This window comes from Protomyctophum parallelum, assembly GCF_964188405.1.
Source record: "Protomyctophum parallelum genome assembly, chromosome: 2".
NCBI lineage: Eukaryota > Metazoa > Chordata > Actinopteri > Myctophiformes > Myctophidae > Protomyctophum > Protomyctophum parallelum.
Window position 1 is genome coordinate 15,154,604 of NC_139699.1, and position 23,608 is coordinate 15,178,211.

Below are 23,608 nucleotides of genomic sequence, written 5' to 3' on the forward strand. Positions count from 1 at the left end.
ATATGCCTTGTTAGAGTGCAAGTGATTACAAAGTACCTTTTTTTTATTTTATTAAACATTTCAGTTGGGAAAAATGATATATTAATGAAGTTATGTTTTTATAACCCATCATCCATTTTGCTGTAAGGCAGGGAATACTTTTTACTGACGTTCTAATTTCCTTTTTCAGCCGAATCAAAAAAGTGGTGTCGATATATGGCAGCAGCATCGATGTGGAACTGCAGCAGAGAGCAGTGGAGTACAACGCACTTTTCAAGAAATACGACCACATGAGGTGAGGGAGCATCGCCTTCTCCTTCGTATTCCTATCGTGGTAATTAAATCCATAATAATAGAAATACGACCATGAGGTGAGGGAGCGTCGCCTTCTCCTTCGTATTCCTATCGTGGTAATTAAATCCATAATAAATACATAATAAATACGACCACATGAGGTGAGGGAACATCGCCTTCTCCTTCGTATTCCTATCGTGGTAATTAAATACATAATAATAGAAATACGACCATGAGGTGAGGGAGCGTCGCCTTCTCCTTCGTATTCCTATCGTGGTAATTAAATCCATAATAAATACATAATAAATACGACCACATGAGGTGAGGGAACATCGCCTTCTCCTTCGTATTCCTATCGTGGTAATTAAATACATAATAATAGAAATACGACCATGAGGTGAGGGAGCGTCGCCTTCTCCTTCGTATTCCTATCGTGGTCATTAAATCCATAATAAATACATAATAAATACGACCACATGAGGTGAGGGAACATCGCCTTCTCCTTCGTATTCCTATCGTGGTCATTAACCCATTTCGGCCTGACGTCGAAATATTTTTTAAAATGTCTTTTTTTCCCCCTGAAAAAACATGTTTTTATATCCGTGGTTCTCAATATTTCATGTCAAGGACCCCCAAAAATATATGAAATTGGCCGCTGACCCCATCTGAAAATGTGTAGTTTCAGGGACCACCTCTGAAAGAGTATATATTCAAAGCTTTGCACCACATGTTCACGATTAAAAAAAAAATAGCAGACTTGCAAGCTACAGTATGAGCTTGTAGATCTGCTATTTTTCAATAGCTAAATTACAACATAATGTTTAAAACACCAAAAGGGGTTCCCGCTCAAAATGGGTTAACTCCATAATAAATGGATGGACTGACACATCAAACTCCTGCATCTTTCCGTTCATCTGTTCCTGTCCCTCTCTAGGCCGGCTCTACTAGAGCGAATGCCCGTCATGGAGAAGACGTCTTCTAACGGCCCCACAGAGATGGTGCAGACCAACGGGGAGACGGAGCCCTCGGTGTTGGATGTGAAACATCCACCCCTTATCACTCAGCCAACAAACCAGGTGAGAAGACATTCCAGGGACTTTCTTAGGCTGGACGTGTGCAGAGGGGCCCTCCCTGACTGCTTTGAATCAGTGTTGATACTATGATGATAAAATGTCCATCGACTATACCTTTTTTCACTGACGAAAACTAAATGAAAATTAAGCGATGATGACTAAGACTAAATATACTGATAATTTCGTCAACAAATAACAACTACCTAGACTAAAATGTTAGGAAATTGTTGGGTAATTTATTGTTGGTGTTTTAAAGTTTGTTGTTTTTTTGTCCTTGGTTCTCCAGGCTAATGATTTGTTGGACCTGTTGGGTGGTAATGATGTGGTACCAGTTATCCAGACCACGCTACCCACCAAGCCTGCTTCAGCTGGGGGAGAGCTGCTTGATCTGCTGGGAGACCTCTCACTGTCTGGTACGTGACCTGCTTTCATCTCTCTGTTCACCACATTAACCTTCACTAGGAGACCTCTCACTGTCTGGTACCTGCTTTCATCATCAATATTTTGGACCAAAAAATTACAAAGAAGAAAAAAATACGTTTTTTTCTACTTTCTAATTCTTTGTTTGGCCCGAAAAATTGTGTTTGTTGTCATGATTTGTCATGACAAGAGTTGGCTTTGTCCGCGGCGTAAACGTCTTTAAATATATACTTTTTGAAAAGTCTATGAGGAAAATGAACGGGGATTTATTTTCCGGGTCTCTCGAATGGGCGGGACTGCAACGCTCTATGGGGGTCCTTCCTTGGCACAAAATCCTTTCAAATGGGGATCTGCAGCTATTATCAATTTGGGGATCTTGTCATGAAACTGCTTGAGAACTACTGCTGCTTCTGTTGAACCCTGCTGTGGTGTTCTGCCCTCCCCAGGTGGTCCAGCGGCCCCTGCTCCCCCCTCCTCTGTGCCCACCTCCCAAGCCCCCTTCCTCCTGGACGGCCTATCCTCACAGTCCTTGTTTAATGATATTGCAGCCACAGGTGAGTCACCCACACAGTGCCATCCCATTCAGGCTCTTTCCGTCTACAAGAACTAGTGCCGTTGCCATGAAACCTATTTCATGGATTCCTGCATTTGTAATCGCGCACTCTTATGGTGTCGGATAATGTTCTCGGGATCTAATTTCGGGGGGAGAGGTGACTATTCTATTCATTCGAATATGTTCAAAGAGCAGAGCACACCATGCTGTGATACATGACATTCAAATCGCTACCAAAACCCTATTCTGCCGGCTGCCTCGGTGGTGTGCTATTAGGGGTGTTAAAAAAAAATCGATTCGAATTAGAATCACGATTCCGTTATGAAGGATTCAAAATCGATTCATAATTTCCAAAAATCGATTTTTCAGTTCAAGACTGGAGTAGATTGTGATGAAATCCTATGTATTGAATCGAGAATCATTTTGAATAGAAAATCGTTTTGAATCTGGAAAAAGAAATGCGTTTGAATTTTTTTTTTAATCAATTTTGAATCGAATCGTGACCCCAAGAATCGGAATCGAATCGTGGGACACCCAAAGATTCACATCCCTATGTGCTACGCTTAGACTTCCTGTAACATGGGATCAAATCCCACTCTCTACACTACTGTTTTCACATCTGGGCAAAATCTTGCCACTTACTTTAGGCATAATTTTGCAACTTTTAGGCATACCTTTTTGCCACATTAGGCATAGTTTTTGTGAGGACTGCCTATAAGTCTCATCATAGTCTGACCTACATGGTTGGTTAACCCATTTTGGACCCATGCTATGCTTTAGCTATTTAAAAATAGCAGATCTACAAGCTCATAGCGCACCACCGAGTGGCGCACTACGAGCTTGTAGGTCTGCTATTTTTTGAAAAATCGTGAAAATATTTAGGATTTAGATTTTTTTTTTTTTTTTAATTTTGAGTTCAGGCCTAAATGGGTTAAAACTAAAGCTAGGTTTAGGCCTGCTCAGGAGGTGGTACAACCCTGATTTGAACCCATATAACAAAGTTATATTGTGTATATATGTGTAAAATAATTTGGTGATTCTTTGTTATAATGGACATTTAAGCAAACTTAAAAAATCTCAGAGCTTCTCAGATTCTGAAAAGTTTCATCCACTACTGATACTACAGCTACTTATTTGTAATGCACTTTCATACATCTCTATGTTCCTTCCAGAAGGTTCTGGGTTGCGCTTTGTTGTCGAAACCAGCTTCTCATGAATTTCCTCCGTCTCCCATAATATGCAGTTTGTGTGGTATTGTCATTCTGGAACAAAGCCCATTGGTGATCAATCATTTTTACTGGACTACCCTTGAACGTCTGAAATTCTGCTGAATATGCTGGTTTTTCAATGCTCCTTTTTTTCTTTTCCTTTTCCTTCTCTCTTCTCTGTAGCGATCCCACCTATGACGGCATACAACAAGAACGGTCTGAAAATAGAATTCACGTTTGAGAGAGCCAACCCCAACCCCAACATAGCGGTCATCACCATCCACGCCTCCAACACCACCGAGGCCGACATGACAGACTTTGTGTTTCAGGCTGCAGTACCAAAGGTAACGCATCTGTTTTAACTGATTTCTCCCTAAAGCATGCTCGGAGAATGACAGCGGGTACACGGTACACATTGCCGTGCATTCATTTATTTATTTATTGTTTTCCGTTGCCACAGTCGGTTGTCATGTTGCAACTTGGAATATCCATCGATCGAGACGTCTACAAGATATATGAATTCCTTTCTGTGTGGAGTTTGCATGTTCTCCCCGTGTCCCCTAGGGTAGGTACCCTCACAAAAACATGCAGTAATCCTGATCTCTAAACTGCCTCCCCCTGGCCAGCCGGGACGCCTGATGGAGGGGAAAGGAACTGGTTGGAATAACGTGTTCCTTCCATGCGCTACGTCCAACCAGGGAAACTCCCCCGTCAGGTGTAAAGGAGCAACTTGGACACTCAGGCATGAAGGAAGTATGAGTTCAAGTCCGTTGCTCTCCCCATGTCACCCATATATGGGGACTAGGTTGGTGGAGGGTGTGTAGAGCCCAGGATCACATTAGATGATTGACACCGGGGTGAAAAATGGGTTACAACATCGTGGGATAAAAAATATATATAAAATATACGAACACCATTATGCCTCTTTAGGCAAGGCTATGGCAGCCCAGTTTATTTGTAGAATAAGCACATTTCATGCACAAAGTATAGCCCACTGTCATTAACACATTGAAATTGATTGATTGAAATGGACTCCTGAGGAAGTATTAGTGTATTAGGGTGACCACAATGTATACGATGTCATGATGTTAAGGAGTATAAACTTATGGCTATAGACGGCCAAATAGAGATAATTCTGGGGGTCCTTGACATGAAAAAGGTTGAGCACCACTGACACAGAAACATAGGTTTTTTTCTGACAACTCTTAGGATTTAGAAGACATTTGTAGAATTGTCCTCGGGTCTAAATGGGTTAACCGAAAATGTATCATAACCGATATTTGAAACCAATAACCAACTTAATCTTGCTCATGTGTAGGTTAATTGAATAATTGAGAAACTTTTTAAATTATTTTAATATTTCTTACGGCCGGGGGTTCGATCCCCGGCCGGGTCATACCAACGACTCTAAAAATGGGACCCAGTGCCTCCCTGCTTGACACTCAGCATCAAGGGTTGGATTGGGGGGTAAGTCCCTGTTACATACTAGTGTCATGTCCAGGGGGTGTACTTGTACATCAAGCTGCCTCATGCTACAGAAACAGGAGATAGGCTCCTGCCCCTATGGGCCTCATGGCTACAGAAACAGGAGATAGATAGGCTCCTGCCCCTATGGGCCTCATGGCTACAGAAACAGGAGATAGGCTCCTGCCCCTCCTGCCCCAGAGAACAGTATATTCCAACTTTACAATGCTATACTGTATGTAAAGTGACTGAGCTGTTGGGAAATAATATTACAGATTTTGGTTGACAGGGTTTCATAACTAGGATGAAACTATGAATAGGTCTTTAATGTGCACTCTTTATCGCTCAGACGTTCCAGCTGCAGCTGCTGTCCCCCAGCAGTAACGTTGTCCCGGCTCTCAACCAGGGGAGTGTCACACAGGTTATCAGAGTTCTCAACCCACAGAAGGTACGTTTGGTTTTTGTGTGACGTTTATAGGTCGACTCTGTCAGTTAATGCTCTTAAATGCAGTGTTTCTCAAAAGAGACCCCCATCTTTCAGTGGGCGAGAAAGTATTAGTTAGTTAATTTGTTGCTGTATATATTTTTTTAAATCATACCCATGTGAAGTGAGGCGCGCTCTTATCGTCTTACAACATAATGTTTGTTTTAGTCCTAAAAACAAACATAAAATTTCTCTTTATTGTCTATGGCGTTTTCTTAAACCATTTTGGGCGGGAACCCCTTTTGGTGTTTTAAACATGTTATAATTTAGCTATTGAAAAATAGCAGATCCACAAGCTCATAGCGTGCCACCGAATGGCGCGCTACGAGCTTGTAGGTCTGCTATTTTTGAAAAATCCAGGGGGGCAGTCAGACAGATATTTTGTGAAATCGGGATTTCCTGAAAATTCATATAATGGCCTGTTGTGGCGCTGTCATTGGGCTCAAAAAACCCCATAGAGATCCATGTATTTGGGCCCAACTTCACCTAGACTGTATTACCTTAATAAACATGGTCATGAATACTTTCTGCTTCCAGTCACTAGTTTAAAGTCTCATTTCTAATGTCATAATATTCTTTTTGGAAAATTATGGTCCCATTTATTAAAAAAATAATTTGGTCTATGGAAAAATCGTTAAAATGTGGTGCAAATCATTGAATATATATTTGAGAGCGAACATTTTTAACTAAAATATTTGCTTCTGGGGGGGTCCCTGGAACTACATATTTTGAGATGAGGGTCCGTGGCCCAATAGAGATAATTCTGGGGGTCCTTGATGTGAAAAAGGTTGAGCACCACTGACATAGAAACATAGGCTTTTCAGAAAATGTTTTTAAATCAACCTCAGTCCAAAATGGGTTAAACAAGCATCGTTGAAAGACAAACATTAAAGCTGTATATAGGAGGGGCTAGCGCCCCTCAATAATTATAGAAAGCTACTTGCTTTTTTGATTATTCAATTACTATTAAAGGTAACGATAGAATAATCACTGAGAAGATCATCGATGCAGTTGCAGTCCTAATTCTTTCAGTTGTATATTTTTCATTGACATAATAAACATATGACATCATCCTGACGAAATTTCAGCAACAGCTACGAATGCGGGTCAAGCTGACGTACTCCCACAAAGGCTCGGCTGTGGCGGACCTGGCTGAGGTTAATAACTTCCCTCCTCAGTCCTGGCAGTGATGTGAGCTGCCCCCTCTCGCTCCTAAAACGCCCTGCCCTGCCGGGGGAACTATGATGAGAAAACAATTTTCCTTTTCACCTCTCCCTCCTTTTCTTCAAAACGGATCCCCCTGTGACATCACCGGCACAGACCGCTGTCGCTCGAGTTGCATGGGAAGCAGTGGAACGTAACACAGGGGGGAAGCAGTGGAACGTAACACAGGGGGGAAGCAGTGGAACGTAACACAGGGGGGGAGGGAAAAAAACGGATGGTATGAAGACCATAATGATTATTGACGTCACACCAGAAAAATCTGAAACAAATATCCATGGACTTACCTGATCTTCTTAATCGGTTTAGCGTTGATCTGTCAGCTTTGAAATCTGTTCCACACTCACGATTTATTTTACGTAAAACAAACTGTGGTACGTTCCACCTTTGCTGAGGCACTGTAAAGAACTTTCGGCCACTGCATGAGCACTTGTGTAATTCAGTTTTCTTTGATTTGTGGGTTTTAAATTCGTTTTTCATTTAAGATTGTTTCTACTAAATCAAATCTAACTTGACTACAATCTGCACACGCTCCACTGCTAAAGGTGTATCTTTTCAGTTTCTGTAGCCAATGATTTAAAGCAGTCTTATGTAAATCCCAGAACGTTGCTCCAGCACTATGATTTAGTCATCATAACTGGTTTCATATTCAGATTTTTACACCCATAGCCTTGGTCAGCACGTTCTAACGGCAGGACAATGTTTGAAACATCAAATACCATCTTGAAGTTTGGGGATCATGAACTTGAGACTTAACGTATTCATTGTCATTTCCATCAATTTAGTTTGAAGCCTGTTTGAGTGTTACTAGGATGACTTTTAACATTTGACTAGCTTGGTGGGTCTTTCCTGGTTCTGACATGAGGTCTCTGCTGCATCCTGTGTTCAGGAAATACTCTACCTTAGTTTTGCTGTCATCATGATGGCAAAATAAACATTTCCATATTGCCTATAGTCGGATCAGCTGTGGCTACGTTTCAGAGGATGGTCTATTCCACACGCAGTTCCCTTTCCTAAAATAAACCCAACAAGTAGCTTCTCTTTGTGCATTTATTCAGCGACGCAAACGCTTAATGGCTAGTCTGAGCCATTTTGAAGGATAATCCTGGTCAGAAATGCATCATAATTGTTAATTGGATGAACCCCCTCGATCTGCGTTCACGTTTCCTGCATCTAAAATGCTCCGCAGGCGTAAGATATCAACAAAACACGGCTTGTAGTTTAGACAAACATTGAGTTTTATTTAACTTGGTTGGGCTTAGTCACCCTGCACGTACATGTAAATGAAGTCTTTTATGAATGTAGTTACATGCACTGAATGATTTATTTCCTCCTCTTTCTCTCTCCCCTTGAGTCTTCGTTATGACGCTCCATTGAGGTCATTGTGTTGGCACTATTTTTGTGATGGTATGTTTTAGTTTTTTTTTTTTTTCTTAAGTGATTTAACTTAAAAGTATATGCCTGATATTAAAGTGATGTGCCTTTCTGACAACTAAATAAGTAGACCTATACAAAGTGGGTTGGTAAGAGTAATTGTGTCGAGTGTATTTTGAGGATGACATCCTGGGAAAATACTATTAGAAGACGATGGGCTGGATGGATTTAAAGCAATATTTCACTTTTAATAGAACATTTTCACTTTTAAGTACACCTTTGACTTACTGTAGAAAATAATAAACCACTACTAATATTCACTTGCCTGAGGTAATAAAACGCTCATTTTAAAATGTGTATGGGTCCTCAAACCTTAAATGTATCGTCGTGTACTAGAAATTTCCTCTAAGGACATCCTAATTGTATTTTTAACGGACATCTTAACTTAAGATGCTTCGTGGCACCATCAGCTTTCTTCTACATACACAATAATGGTCTGGGGGTAACATTTTCAGTAATCGTCTGGGGGGGGGGGGGGGGGGGGAATATAAAAAGGCCTATGCATTGATGACTACGGTTTATCACGGCAGCTATTGTCATTCTACCCTATACCAAGTTTTTGTGTTCAAAACAATCAAAAGTGTAAATGTTCTTAGTAAAGGGAATTGTTGCTTTAAGATTTCTTTTTCTTTTCTTTTCCGTTTTTTTTTTTTTTTTTTTCATATCTTTGTTTTTGAAAGGAGCACCTGTATTCACTTGGATCATTATTAGTTTGAGGTACAGTGACTGAGCTAGCTTCTGTGGTGACCGTTGGGAATGATTTCTTGGTTTTGCATATTTCTCCAAATCAGAATTCCGACCACGTCGTCGGGTGGGGTGGGATGGGAGGGGGGCAAACCTTAATACCCCACGCCGTTGGGGGTGGGGTGGGATGGGAGGGTGGGCAAACCTTAATACCTCACAGTTTTTTTTTCCTTTTTTCTGTTAACTCTTAAAACGCACAGTGAGATGGACAGCTGTGTTCAAGTCATATGATTGCAATCAAAGTGGAGCGTCTGTATGAAAAAGAAGCTTACAGCATTATAACTTAACCACTTAAGCCCTCTATAGATTCTAAATTGAATTTGAGTTGCTCCTATACTTGGTGTGCTATTGCTAAGTCTCTTTGCCAAAAATAGCCGATCTACAAGTTCACAAGGTATCACGATGCAATGTGAGCTTGTAGATCTGCATATTTTTGCCAAATGTTCCATCCAGAATAGGGATGCTAGGTTTCGAGTGGTTAATGGGCTTAGCACCCCTATAAGCTGTTTGTGTTCAGAGATCGTCAGATGTTCAATTGGGCTGTATTCTTAATATTCACTATGCTTCACTCTAACTTTTGTGACCAAATCAGAGATGCTATTTAGCTTTGGAAATATTTTTGAGCTACAGTATGTGTATATGGAGGAAATTATTTTTTGTTCAGTTAACTTTGTCCGTTGACAAAATGCTATATTGGCTTTTTTCTGTACATATTGAGGGCTTTTACACTTTTGTCTCTTGTACTATCTTTCATCCTTTTTTTAGATACCAACCATTTTCTAAAAACTTCCAATTATTCACAATGTAAATTGTCTGAATAGATCTAGGCCACATAGTCTATGAAAAAAGACTTCCCCGTTTCATCACATACTCATTGTAAAAGTTATATGATCTGCTGCCTGTACATTGTATATAATTGTAAAACATACGAAAGCTGATCAAATTAAATAAAAGTACAAAAACCATCCATGTGAAGACGTGAAAAGATTAGCTAGGGAGTCGGGACTAATTGTATACATACTGTATATACAAAGAAAATCTTGAAAGATCACAAATGGTCTGCATTTTATCACTTCATATTCTTTGAGATTGGTTATATATTTTTGTTTTTGTTTTTCTTTCACTGAGTTTAGTGGGTGAGTTGGTTGGCTGCTATCGGGGTTGTTTTAAATGTTGAAGGTTTGACTTTGTCTGAGTGATGTACTGTATACTGTACTACTGAAAACTGAGCACAGTGCTGCTTAAAAGTAAAAGCCTGATTTATGCTTGCATGTCAGAAATAACAGAACTACAAGCTCGCCATGTTGCTGCATCCAGCAAGGTGTTCTGGGGCTTTTTGGGTCTACAATTTGGGACATGCAACAAAAGTATGAATCCGGTTTAATGTCTACAGTCTGACGTGGTGGCACCTTGTCGTCTTCCCTGTCCCTCAAAAAGGCATCCCTGTTTGTGTTCCCCTGCGTACGCACCCTTTTTGTTCGCCTGCCCATTCATACGTCGAGTATAAATTAAGCGTAACCCTTCCACCTGGCATTACAGTATCTGCAGTGCATCCCTCTGCCCAATTAACTATAAAGTGATTATGTGTAATTAATGCTGTCAGAACCTATGATTGACTTATTGAATGACCTACAACAGCACATATCATCTCTTTGGGGAGTGAATCCTTTTCATTGGCCTCTTTTAGTCTGTGTTTGTGTGTGTGTGTGTGTGTCTGTCATATAGCACCTTCTACATGGTTGCCACGCACTTGCATTATAAATCAACAACAGGCCTCTGTTTGTTTTGGTGAAGCAGAATAGTAACCGTGCGCCTCCAGGTGGTCTATTCCAGCAGAATAGTATAGGGTTGTCAGCTGTCATAATCATTGTGTGAGGTTCTATGATTTTGTTTATGAATGATGCAGCATTAGGTTGGCTACTTGGGGACTGCACCATAACGGGCATGCTTTTGGCCTGCTTTCATTCTCTACACTCTTGCTACTCATTGTCAAAGTCCTCTGTGTGTGTGTGTGTGTGTGTGTGTGTGTGTGTGTGTGAGAGAGTGAGAGAGAGTTGTATTACTATACTTGTGAGGGCCATTTTCCTGGTCCTTTTTTTTTTTTTTTTTAATAGGCTTAACAATTCAAATATTCAGGTCTGTGTTAGGGTTCTGCCAATCTGCCTGAATTATACATGGTTGCGCACTGGACTTGCACACCGAAAAACAGATAAATCTGCTATTCTCCTATTTTCTGTCTATTTTCAATGCCGTCCTAAAATGTTGATGTCATCACAAGCATAGTAATACAAACGTGTGTGTGTGTGTGTGTGAGAGATCGAGACATGCCTTTCGGCTTTCCATGTTTTGTTGAGGTAGACTAGTCTGGTTAGTCTATATGTGAATATAGTTTTCTCTTTGTAGACTATATATAGTCTGGTTAGTCTATATGTGAATATCGGCCGAGAAGAGACGATAGACTTATAAACAGTTCAGGGAGGTATAGGACATCTTTCTCCTATTTATTCAAACCCACATGGCAGTCAGAACAGACGCATTTATGTGATAACGTAGCCCCACTGCTGTCTGCTGACATTCAGAGGTGTACATTTGGTTTTGAAGAGGACCTTTTGATATAAATTATTGCAGTGCTATCTTTACCTTTCCCTGTGGGGGAGATGAACCTGTGCTACGCGCCAGTTTCCACAAGAGGGAGATGTTTGAAATAGAAAGGCTGGCAGGAAAGTTTCGTAACGCCTTGTCTTGAATATTTTAGGTTTGTTTTGTGTTTAATTTCGATTGTACTGTACTTTCCACCATCACTATGTGTTCATAATAATCATATTTGATCAACTGTTATGTTAACAATACAGTGACCAAATTAATTTCTAATTGTATCAATGAAAAAGAACATGAAGAAGAACAGACATGGAGACAAATATCCCTCAGTGTGATCAGCTTTTGAAGTGTGTGTGTGTGTGTGTGTGTGTGTGTGTGTGTGTCGGAGTGCTTGTACATGTAAATATACATTGTCTGAGTGGGATGGTAAGTGTGTGGACATGTCTTCACTTTTAACATGGTAGGACATGACCATTTTGGCTGCAATTTCAACTCTGCTTCTGAGCTGCATGTGAGAACTGATGTAAATAGTTTTATTTCTACTCTTGACATAATCATAATTTCTTTGCAAATACAAGAAAACATCAAATTAGTAAATCCACCGCACCATCTTGATTGGTTGGAGCTGACAGTTATTCAGTTAAAGTGCACCTTTTTTCCTCTTTCTTTTCAGTATTTTTGAGATGTTTTGTTTTGTCTTAGTGTGGCAAGGCTTTGGAAGAGCAGGTAACAGGCCACCATGTCCAATTCCCCAGTCTAATAAAAAACAACATCCATTGTACTTTTGAAATCAAAATCTATGTAATTCCCAGAGCCACCATGACTGTACAACAATTACAAATAGTTATTTGTTGAGGGCTTTACAGGAGTTGACTTTTTTTTCCAGTCAAGTTGACATGTTGAACTGAATCAGTGGTCCATGTCTTCAAAGTGAATGTCTACGATAGTGGTAAAGATGAGAGGCTGTAAACTATTAAATGGGATATTTTCAATTTATGCTGTGTATTCTTGTCTTTGGGTTGGAGAAAATGATCAAGAGAATAAAAAATAAAAAAGTCAAACACATTCTACTGGTTTCTTCTTGTGTACATTGGGTGTCATGCTCCATTCCGACAGATGGTGTCACATGTGATATAAATGGTATGTTCATATTTATCAGAGTTTTCTTACATTATAATATACTGCTACTGTAAATGCCTAAATTGTAACTAGGAATATACTCAACCTAGAGGGATGCCCTTGAAAGTATCTTTGGGATTTTTAAAATTAGTCAATGGGAATCTAAAAGTTCAGCAAAATGATGTACAGTAGGCATATAGGCCTAGTCCAGTATGCTTCCACCTATAGAAATAGACTGATTTTGTAGGGCACTTAAAATGTATTTGAATATATAAGTAGCAACCCGGCCAAGTTATGAAACACATTTTAATTGGGATTAGGATTAAAATTTCAATTTACATTTAGTTCACTTCAACCACAAAGGTATAATTTCACCTTCAATGAGAATACAGTACAACAGTATAACAAAAGCATAACAATGACAATTTATAAACTGGAGGTTGAATAATTCCAAAACAGGCCTCTCCCCCTGACATGGGCAGTGCCCAATGAATAAGAACAAGTCCAAGTCCAACCCTGCCCCTTTAATGTTTATTGATTAGCTCTACAGTCCCTGCCCCTTCAATGTTTATTGATCAGCTCTGTAACCGTAAGCCTATATGACAGTAGGCTCGGATATATTCACTCTTCGTTATGGCGTCGCTGCACCGAAACACAATGACATTTCCCAGCTGCGTCTATTGGAATCCATCAGTCGCGGCGGTGTGTCACGACGGCACGCAATTGTGGCTGTTTGTAGTTTAAAATAGGCAGCATCCATGGCGATGGAGGACGAGCAGAACACAGCGGGCATGGTCTCAAACAGCCGAATGGACGTGAAAAAGGGAGGCGGTGGTGGTGATGTCGGCGGCGGTGACAATAAGGGGGCTTGCACCGACAGCCAGCCGGAGCCGGTGCTTCACCAGGACGGATTGAATCAGACGGCACGTCGCGGCGAACGGAGCAACGCTCCGGGAGGGGCAGCCCGCCTTGGTGCTGCTGCTGCCAGTACTGCTGCAACGGGAATCCGCGTACTAAAGGCAGGTTGAGGTTATTCTATATGACATAATACATAGATAGCCTATATATATATATATATATATATATATAGGCTAGAATACAGTGGTTCTCAAACACTTTAATGGCAGACTCCCCAAAATTGATTTGTCAAAGGACCCCCATTTGAAATGATGTGTAGGCTACTAAACCAGGTGCACTGGGGCAGCCATAGATTATAATTATCAACAATTTTGAACATGACTTAACAACACATATAATTATTTAGTATTATTAATGTTCAAAATATTTCGAAAATATAATATAGGCTATATGCTACCTTCAAGGCAAGCTTGTTGATCAGCTATTTTAGAAAAGCCAGCCCAGATTGTCAAATAGGGCTTACACTGATTTTGATGCTATATAAACTAATTTAGCTTGAGAACCCCTAGCTGCATTCAAGGACCTCTGGGGGTCCCATGGGCCCCACTTTGAGAACCACTAATAATAATGTATATTTGATGTAATAGTTTTTAATTGAATTTCCGACAGAATTATTCAAACATTCCCCAAGTGCATGAGACATGAAATGCCAAAATTCCGCCCTGTGTACATGATCTATCTGATTAGCTGTGTGTGTGCGTGCGCGCGCGCGCGCGGTGGTGGTGGTTTCCAATGTGAGCCCAACCATATGGGTTGACCAAAGTCACTGATGCGGCATACAGAGTTTTTGCTATTTAATCTACATTATGTAAAAAAAATATTATTGAGCCATCAGCGCAGCAGTGCCTCCACCAACCCCTTCAGCCCAACCTAATAGACCTTCCTAATCAGGGCTGTGCTGCTGAAGGTGGAGCCTACACTTTCAAGCTCCACTAGTTGCCCCACGTGTGCGGGGCGGGAGAGAGAATTATTAAAACAAATGCATGAATAAAAATCACACCCGTGTGAAGTGAAGTGCGGTCTTATCATCGTACTGTACATCTGCATACATCATCTCAATTTCCGGCCAATCACAATTTGCATCCTCACCTTCGTCTTCAATGTTTGTGTCTTAAACAAACACTCAAAACACACAAGACCGCAATAAGTAGGACCTACTGGGAATTATCGGTTGATTTTCGGTCGAAACGGATACAAAACAGGCCATTCATTGTCAATTGCATTCAATGTTAGTGTTTGCACAAACACTCAAAACTGGCCATTCATTGTCAATGGCATTCCATGTTTTGTTTGTTCAAAAACACATGGAATACAGAAATTCCAAATCTATCACTCACGTGCAATGCATTATGGGCTTAGAAATGTGCTACACTAATTTTTTCAATGTTTGAAGTAGGGCTTTTTTTGTACGTTTGGGTGCTGAAAGCTGAAATGGGTTGGGTCGGGTCTCAAGCTGAAATGTTTGTGAACCCCTGTCTATTTCTTGTTAGAATGACCGTGTCTCCATACTTTACAGCGCAACATGAAGAGGAACGGAAGTCGGGGCTGTGTGACCAGAAAGACCCGCTTCGGGTCGCGGGAGCGGGACTGGCTTAAGGGAGACCCCCAACGTGGCTGCTTGTGTCTGTACGGGGGAGCGGTGGACCCTCCTCAGCCCCCGGCCTCCGGTGGCCCGCCCCAGGCCTCGTCCTCCTCCTCCTCGACCCCTCAGGCAGACCTCCAGCTGGTGCTCTGCACCACCAGAACCACGGTGGAGGAGCTGTGTGCCCAGAGGGACGGAGAGGCACTCTACGTTCAGCTGCACGGCGACCTGCTGAGGTATGCTGAACACAGCGAGCTACAGTACGCTACTACAGGCCCCCCCCCAAAAAAGATAATAATAATTTGGCGACCCCCCCCCCCCCCCCCCCCCTTCTTTTCATTAGAACAAATATTTAAGAAGTAGTGAAAAAAGTCCCACCTTGTGAGCTTGTAGATTGGCTATATTCACCATTTTGGGACCTGGGCAAATATCTCATTTCTGTTTTTGGGTCATGAGCTGAAAGGTTTTGGAACCACTTCTCTAGTGCATTGCTTCTCAAATGTTTTGGAGGATTGAACATTTTAACGGATAAAAAAACAACCTTTATCAACTAATGGTTACATTTAATTAACAGTTTTAACAGCCAAAACCAGCCATTATCAAATACTCACTAGGAGCTCTGTTCTGTTCCCTGATTATAGTTTGAACCTTGAAGGTGAAGACCGCAGTGATAAGCAGCATATTAAATAGTTACAGAGGTGGCAGTAAATATTAATTATAAATTAACAGACAGAGATATCTGTTATTCCCATGACACGCAGATCAACATTGATATTTAAATCTGATTTTAAGATGATGCAGTCAGATGCTGAAATTTTTGTGTTTGATTTCTAATATTTTGAACGTCGCAATGATCCCTCATTTGTGTTTAGCTGTGAGAGCTAGGAGAAAATGTGCATGAGAGTCAAGCTACACAAACAAATTACATAGCAATGATAAGCATCATTATTTTAATTGTTTACGTGCTTCACCCCTGACTATATTCTATACTCTGTGCCCACCTCGGCAGACACAAAGCAAACTGATTGCGACCAGAAAGAGTAGCACATGATAGTTGATTGTGAAGCACCCTTAACCTATTTTGGACTGAAGTCGATTAAAAAAATGTCTTCTGAATCCTAAAATCTTTCTGAAAAACCCATGTTTCTATGTCAGTGGGGCTCAACCTTTCTCATGTCAAGGACCCCCAGAATTATCTTTATTGGGCCACGGACCCCCCTTCTCAAAATATGTAGTTCCAGGGACCCCCCAGAAGCAAATATTTTAGTTAAAAATGTTCGCTCTGAAATATATATTCAAAGATTTGTGCCACATTTTCACGATTTTTCCAAAATAGCAGACCTACAAGCTCGTAGCGCGCCACTCGGTGGCGTGCTATGAGCTTGTAGATCTGCTATTTTTCAATAGCTAAATTATAACATGTTTAAAACACCAAAACGGGTTCCCGCCTAAAATGGTTTAAGTCAGATAATGCATTCAGAGCTGCAGGCGTAGCTCATTACTAGGCTACATTCTCTGCTGTTACTATATCTTACTCTGTCTTTCTCTCCCTCTCTCTCATTTGAACTTCAATCACTCTGTATTTGTGATAAGAACTTGCAACATTGTTTCATGTCTGTTAATCATTGAAGCTTAAAATGTCTGCCAGTAGATGGAATTAAATATGCATGATGCATCCCAAAGCATGCTGTTGAACTGTCTGCAACACTCACTTGCACAGGTTTTGTGAATTTATGTATGCTAGATTGACTCAGGTATTTAAAAGAATCTCTTTAATATTTGCATATAAGCTAAGTCTACACCACTAAGGGACATGTTTAACATAATTCCTTGCAGTATTATATACTGTACATCCCAGAGTGGAATAGTCAGAGAGTTGGCGACACGCTTTGATCTCGCCGCTTTGATCTCGGGCTTTAGTTCCACACATTGGAACTATCCCCTTGAGACAAAGCGGGGTGCTATGGACTATAGTTCCACACATTGGAACTATCCCATTGAGACAAAGCGGGGTGCTATGGACTATAGTTCCACACATTGGAACTATCCCATTGAGACAAAGCGGGGTGCTATGGGCTATAGTTCCACACATTGGAACTATCCCATTGAGACAAAGCGGGGTGCTGTGGGCTATAGTTCCACACATTGGAACTATCCCCTTGAGACAAAGCGGGGTGCTATGGGCTATAGTTCCACACATTGGAACTATCCCATTGAGACAAAGCAGGGTGCCTATGGGCTATAGTTCCACACATTGGAACTATCCCATTGAGATAGAATGAGCACGTCCGCATTCCATTGTTACAATGGGAGTCAACGCTAGTCGACTCTCATACTATTCCACTCGGATACCTCCCAGCCTGAGGAAGGATGAAGAGCCATGGTGTTTCTTGACAGAGATCAGCAGAGGTGGGAGGAAGTCCCTATGTTGCAAGTCCAAGTCGAGTCTCAAGTCTTTGCTCTCAAGTCAAGTCAAGTCTCAAGTCTTTGGCATTCAAGTCCCAAGCAAGTCCAAGTCCTGAACTTTTAGTTTCGAGTCCCAACCAAGTCCTAAGCATTTTGTTTCAAGTCCCAACCAAGTCCTTACCTTTTGTTTCGAGTCCCATCAAGTCCTAAGCATTTTGTTTCAAGTCCCAACCAAGTCCTTACCTTTTGTTTCGAGTCCCAAACAAGTCCCACCAAGACATAATACTAATTAATGATATGTAAAGATTTACATAAATCATGAGCATCTATTGAGCCATTTAGATCATGTCAAAGGTCATGTCTCACCGAGACACAGGATCTGACACAAATTAAATGTTTCCCCTGAGCAAGCAGGCTATTATTATTACAATGGTAAAATGTCATTACTTGCACTGAAAAGGTGTTCAAATCCAGGGTAGAAGAGGAATGTTACATAATGCCTCGATCCACTTTTTCCACTCCCGATCCGATACCGATCTAAAATCATCAAAACCGATCCGATAACTGATACCGATCCGATATCGATCCAATCCGATCCAGCACATATTTAAGTCGCTCTATGCTTTCCCAAATCTGTCAGACATTTTTTTATCTTTACCTTTTATTACAGATTTTATAGTCTGGAATGTTGAATCAGGATTGATCAAGTGATAATATTATTACTCAAAACAGAGAACAACACCTCCCCAGAATAATAGTCAACAAACAAGTTCCACATGAGTATAGGTTGAGAATAACTGACCCATTTATTTTTAACAACTTGAGCCTATACTTCAAATGTGGAAGTGTTCTAGTGACAAATTTATTTTATTGTATTCTATGCCTTTTTTTATCCATACTATTTATTAGTATTATGCACATTATGCACAAAATTTTAAGGACCCAGCAATTTGTATCTCTGTGACCCCAAATTATTATTTTGTATTTGTTTATATTGTAAAATCAATGTCAATTTAGAGTGTACAAATGGAACCTATCATTTGGCTGGGAGTGGGGACCCCTGATCCCCAAACCGTGCATACTGTCCTACAGCTACACAGCACACTGTCTGTCCGTGACAATGGAAATAGTGTCTGTTTATTTAAGCATTGGTTAGCACTTAAGCAGTTATTAGCATCATAGCATGGTCTGTCACATAAGTATTGACAAACAGCGGTCATATTTGTCAACCAACTGTTGGGGACTGTGGGGATATATCATTTTAAGAACATGAGCATGTCGTCATGCTCAGCTGTCAGCTTGTTGCGCTGTTCCGTCTCTCGTCTAAGATGTTGACGCTAATCAATGCTAAAGATTAGCTTGCATGGAGCTAAGGCTGAAACTTTGCTGCTGTTGTTGCCACGGTGGCGAATCCATTTTTGCACTCGGCTGTTGGGTCTTTTTTGTTTTAGAATATATAATACTCCCATGCGGGAGCGGCTGTCAATGTGGCTTTCTCCACACTGAGTAGCAGCGCGCAGTAATAGCTAGTGGCTAGCCTAGCAGCCTGCACTGTGCAAGACTGCCACTGTGAAGTGTGACTGGGGCTGCCAATGCCTCTGTAGCGCACACTGCTGGAGGAATAAAGTCCTGGAGTGGAGCACTAGAATGGACTGGAGTGGAGTGCTTGCAGTGCTTGGAATGGATCGGTCATTTTCGCTGTAGTCCGATCCGATCCCGATCACGTTTTTTGGCTGATATCGACCCGATATCCGATCCGCGGCATCCCTTTATATACAAATACCAAACTATTTTACATGTCATAAAAAAGATAATCAGATGCTGTAAGGTATTAAGTGACTTGAAAATGTTCAAGTCAAGAGGGCTCAAGTCAAGTCAAGTCTCAAGTCCTTGGCGTTCAAGTCAAGTCAAGTCTCAAGTCTTTGGCATTCAAGTCCCAAGCAAGTCCAAGTCTATTTTTGATTTGATCAAGCAAGTCTAAAGTCATCAAAATCGGGACTCGAGTCCAAGTCGAGTCTCGAGTCTCGAGTCCAAGTCCCCACCTCTGGAGATCAGAGATCTTAATCTTAATATCTTACCACTGGGCTGCTATGACCCCTTGCTAACACCCTTTTGGTGTTAGCATTATGTTATGCTTTAGCTATTGAAAAATAGCAGATCTACAAGCTCATAGCGCGCCACCGAGTGGCGCGCTACGAGCTTGTAGGTCTGCTATTTTTGAAAAATCAAAGAACGACTGACATAGAAACATAGCTTTTTCAGAAAACTGTGAAAAAGTAGAAGACATTTTTAGAATCTGATCTCAGGTCAGAATGGGTTAAGCATAAGCGCTGGTGCGAATGGTGGACAGCTCACTATGGCCTCCTGGAATCTGCCTACTGTACAGTAAATAATGCTACAACTATCGATTCTTTGCTTACTGATTATTGTATTGTATCGATTATCTTTTAGTTTTGCCAGGCAGTGGCGTGCACACTGCACAGACATTTAGAGGGGCAGGTGCTCAAGTGGAAAAAAAGGGCCTTGTGCAGTGCGTGGAACCGGCCGGTTGCCTTAATAGTGTGAGATTTCTAGATTTTGGGGCATAAATAATATATTAGAAGCTTTTCATCAAGAATTGATCAATATCACCATGGTCCACAACATACTATACACTACAGTGTACACTGTACAAAAAAAATCACCCACCACTACAAATCAATCAAGAGATTTATGATGCGTCTCCTAATTTCTCACTCTCGGCTTCAAACGCTGGACTCAGATACTCTGCTACTCTGCTCGAATGACAGATTAGCTTTGTAGCTGAGTTGATGAAAGATGAGCCATAGCCCTTTAAGTGTGTGTTCATGTGTACGATTAAGACAGAGTGGAAGGAAATGATCACAATGTTGCAGTGATGGATGCATTATCACCAGATATCCCTATAGAGGGTATGCGCGTGACATCATCGTACCTGGAAGTTATGCGAGAATGCCTGTCACTCCCCAACGGACTCAGAACGAGGCAAGGTAGTTCTTTTATCACTGGTAGATTTATTGTTTGTCACACAATTCATCCACAACGTCAAACTGTTGTAAAATAAAGCATAAAACGAACATCCAGATTAGAACCAAACAATACCGAAACATTATCATAAGAAACAATAACAAATGCAGAAAGGAAACACAAACGCACCTCACTGGCGCTGCTGCGTAAACCGAAGGAAATGAAAGGACGTCTTTGCCCTCTGAAGTGCCCATAAACACAGCAACACTAAAATACAATTCATTCCATGAATAAGACATTTAAACCACACAATGTCAATATGTCTTGAGGTTACAACTCTAAACACACGAACCTGTTGGTCAGCAACACGCTGTAAACAAACCGCCCGGCATCTCTACGGAACGGGAGTGGAACAATGATTGTGAACCATCGACGACACAAACCATATATGGGCATAGCACCGGAAATGATTGAACTTCAACTCATAAATATACCTTTTACTCAAACATATATTAAGAAAATAATAAACTTAGAAAACTAACAAATTGCATAATGATTACAACATGACAGCAGTAACAATGCCTACTGAGTGGCAAAAAACTACTTTCTGGCCTTGACAGCCCATTCACCCAAACAGAAAAGCCCTGTCTGATTGCATTAAGTTAAACTCACGAACATTGCAGCTGTACGATAAGCTTGAATTATCCTCTTTCTATCTGCAAAGTATTTGTTTCATAATAATCCACCATAGAAATGTTATGAGCTATTTTCTGTCAAGAAATGCCCTGCATTTGATTATTTTTCTAAGTGTCAGTCTGTCAGAGTTTGGAAGTGCTTGTTTTCAATAACACAACATTTTGCTGCCTCCTGCATTATGTGACATTTAGAAACAGGTGGTACGGCAGGACAGTTGAGTGATTTCCAACGAGCGCTTCCAAACTCCAACATTCATGCCTGTGCATACTCTCTATTCCCTTCATGTCGTAGGAGGCTGGACTGTAGTGAGTGTCCTCTTCAGATGGTGTACGACTACCTGACGGCGGTGGGCTACGAGGACCCGGTACGCGTGCAGAGAGAGGCCGCCAATTCAGACCTCAGCTGTATGATTCGCTTTTATAGTGGTGAGTATTGAGTACTGACCGTTAAGCCTGATGCAAAGTATGTTTTGGAAAATATGGAAATATGTTTTTTGGTGTGGACTTAGTGCTTACTACTTCAACGTGTTATAGTCATATTCCTGAAAAGGTTTGTGTAGTAGGTGGTCCTCAGACGAGCCCTCCATCGTTGCTTCCAGTCATCTCAGTTCTCCATACATCTGGCCAGCTCGTTGTTGCTTTGCGCTCCTGCGTCGTTCTTGAGTACATCCACATGTTAATTTGGGACGCTGGCTGGCAGCTCTTGGTGTCTTTGGCAGTGTCCTGCTAGTCTCATTCTTCTGGCTGCTATTTTCTGGCTGCTATTATCGCAGAGTTTGGGGCTCTGGGACCCTCAGAGGTCCTTGAGTGGCGTTCCAAGTGGCTTTCAGCTAAATGAGGAACAGTTTAACAACTTTAACCCTATTTATTTTAGATTTGAACTACTGTACCGGTATTTGAAAATAGCTGATCTACAGGCCTACAGGGTCATAACGCATCGAAATGCTAGTCAGCGACATGTATTGTGATCTTCTAGATCTGCTCTTTTCAAAACAGTTGCACAAACAACGATACGTAATAGACACCATCCTTTCCTCCTGTGGTTGCCCTGTCTCTTCCTGCAGGCTGCTTGCTTACCAACTGTCAACGACACTTAAACGATACAGAAAGATATCTTCCCAAATCTATATTAAGCGTAAAATACCTGAATAACAGATTATGTCACTACGAGCCATCAATGAGCTTGGTCAACACAGAAACGTCAGGTTCAGGTTGGGGCGACGGACTATTCCTCCTGAGGTATGGATGGTTTGCTGGTCTTCCGGAGGAGTCAGAGAGTGGCGCGTGCCCCCCTCGGAGGTTCTGCTGGAAATGACCAGTGAATAATAACTACCTGTAATTGCACCGTTTAATATTTCATACAGTACTTGGTTTCAATAAATTAACCCAGTACATTTTACTGGGTTTCAAACTCACACGAAATGTGGTTTTATTTATTCTGATCGGTTTGAAAAATAGAAATATAGGCCTCTCTCTTATATATGCCTCCTTTCAATAAAAGCCTGGTACTCTCTTGTGCTTCTTGCACACCTATGGTTCAAGTGGTCAACTTTCAGACTCTCAGGTTACCACTGTGGTTGGTTGAGTGGTAACCACTTAGGCCACTCAGAAAGATCATCAGTCTTTTTCCAGCTCAGTGGCCTTGTGGTTAGAGTGTCCGCCCTGAGACTGGGAGGTCGGGGTTCGATCCCCGGCCGGGTCATACCAAAGACTGTAAAAATCTGACCCAGTGCCTCCCTGCTTGACACTCAGCAACTAAGGGTTGGATTGGGGGGTCAAATCTACTAATCAAATGATTCCCGAGCGCGGCACGGCTGCAGCTCACCGCTCCTTGGCTGCGGCTCACCGCTCCAAGAGATGGGTCAAATGCGGAGAACAAATTTCACCGCGGTAACGTGTGTGACAAATCGTACGACTTTGACTTTGACTTCTTCATGGTCCTAGTTTTTCAAGTGATAGCAGAGGCGTTGTTTGCCCAGTAGTGACTGACTTTGGCTAGGCTGCTGTCGCTAGCCAGACCACATACTGTACCGTACATTGGTTTGCAGGCTATAGCCAGGCCAATGGGAGACTTCCCATCCCCCCCCCCCTCTCTCCTTTATCAGTTGGTGGGAAAACAGAAGCAGAGTCCAGGCAGGCAGGCAACACTGGTACTCTCTGTGCATCCCAATGAAGCCAAGAGGATGGCCCAGTTGGGTGCCCAGTTGAGTCGGGGAGTAAGTGACAGCCGCCCTATCTTGTTATCTTGTGTGGCTTGTGGCTTCTCTTGTGTCTTAAAGAAGAAAGCGAGAGCAAGCACTCAGTTGAATAATTCCACGTAATGGTGGCCTTCTTCAACTCTAAACCTCTAAAGTTGAAGAAGGCCAAACGGCCAAAACGTCCATCTGTCTGTTGTCTGCTGGGGGTAAAACAAGAATCCTGTATCTTGTTA

The 23,608-nt window shown here is 41.5% G+C and overlaps 3 protein-coding genes across 4 annotated transcripts in view; all 3 read left to right on the forward strand.

Moving 5' to 3' along the window:
* Window positions 1-8,607, forward strand: part of ap1g1 (adaptor related protein complex 1 subunit gamma 1) — a 31,106-nt gene extending 22,499 nt beyond the window's left edge. For both annotated transcript variants that reach the window (XM_083758795.1, XM_083758796.1), the window contains exons 17-23: window positions 170-274; window positions 1,208-1,349; window positions 1,633-1,759; window positions 2,213-2,320; window positions 3,711-3,871; window positions 5,341-5,439; window positions 6,564-8,607. In XM_083758795.1, coding sequence (XP_083614921.1) covers window positions 170-274; window positions 1,208-1,349; window positions 1,633-1,759; window positions 2,213-2,320; window positions 3,711-3,871; window positions 5,341-5,439; window positions 6,564-6,665 — 844 coding nt within the window. In that variant the 3' untranslated portion in view covers window positions 6,666-8,607. The remainder of the gene's footprint in view (window positions 1-169; window positions 275-1,207; window positions 1,350-1,632; window positions 1,760-2,212; window positions 2,321-3,710; window positions 3,872-5,340; window positions 5,440-6,563) is intronic.
* Window positions 1-23,608, forward strand: part of mtmr10 (myotubularin related protein 10) — a 132,597-nt gene that overhangs the window by 108,930 nt on the left and 59 nt on the right. The gene's annotated exons all lie outside the window — the stretch shown is intronic.
* phlpp2 (PH domain and leucine rich repeat protein phosphatase 2) overlaps window positions 13,587-23,608 on the forward strand; it is a 64,647-nt gene continuing 54,625 nt past the window's right edge. Inside the window, exons 1-3 of the mRNA XM_083758418.1 lie at window positions 13,587-13,610; window positions 15,026-15,327; window positions 21,470-21,603. Coding sequence (XP_083614544.1) covers window positions 15,032-15,327; window positions 21,470-21,603 — 430 coding nt within the window. The 5' untranslated portion in view covers window positions 13,587-13,610; window positions 15,026-15,031. The remainder of the gene's footprint in view (window positions 13,611-15,025; window positions 15,328-21,469; window positions 21,604-23,608) is intronic.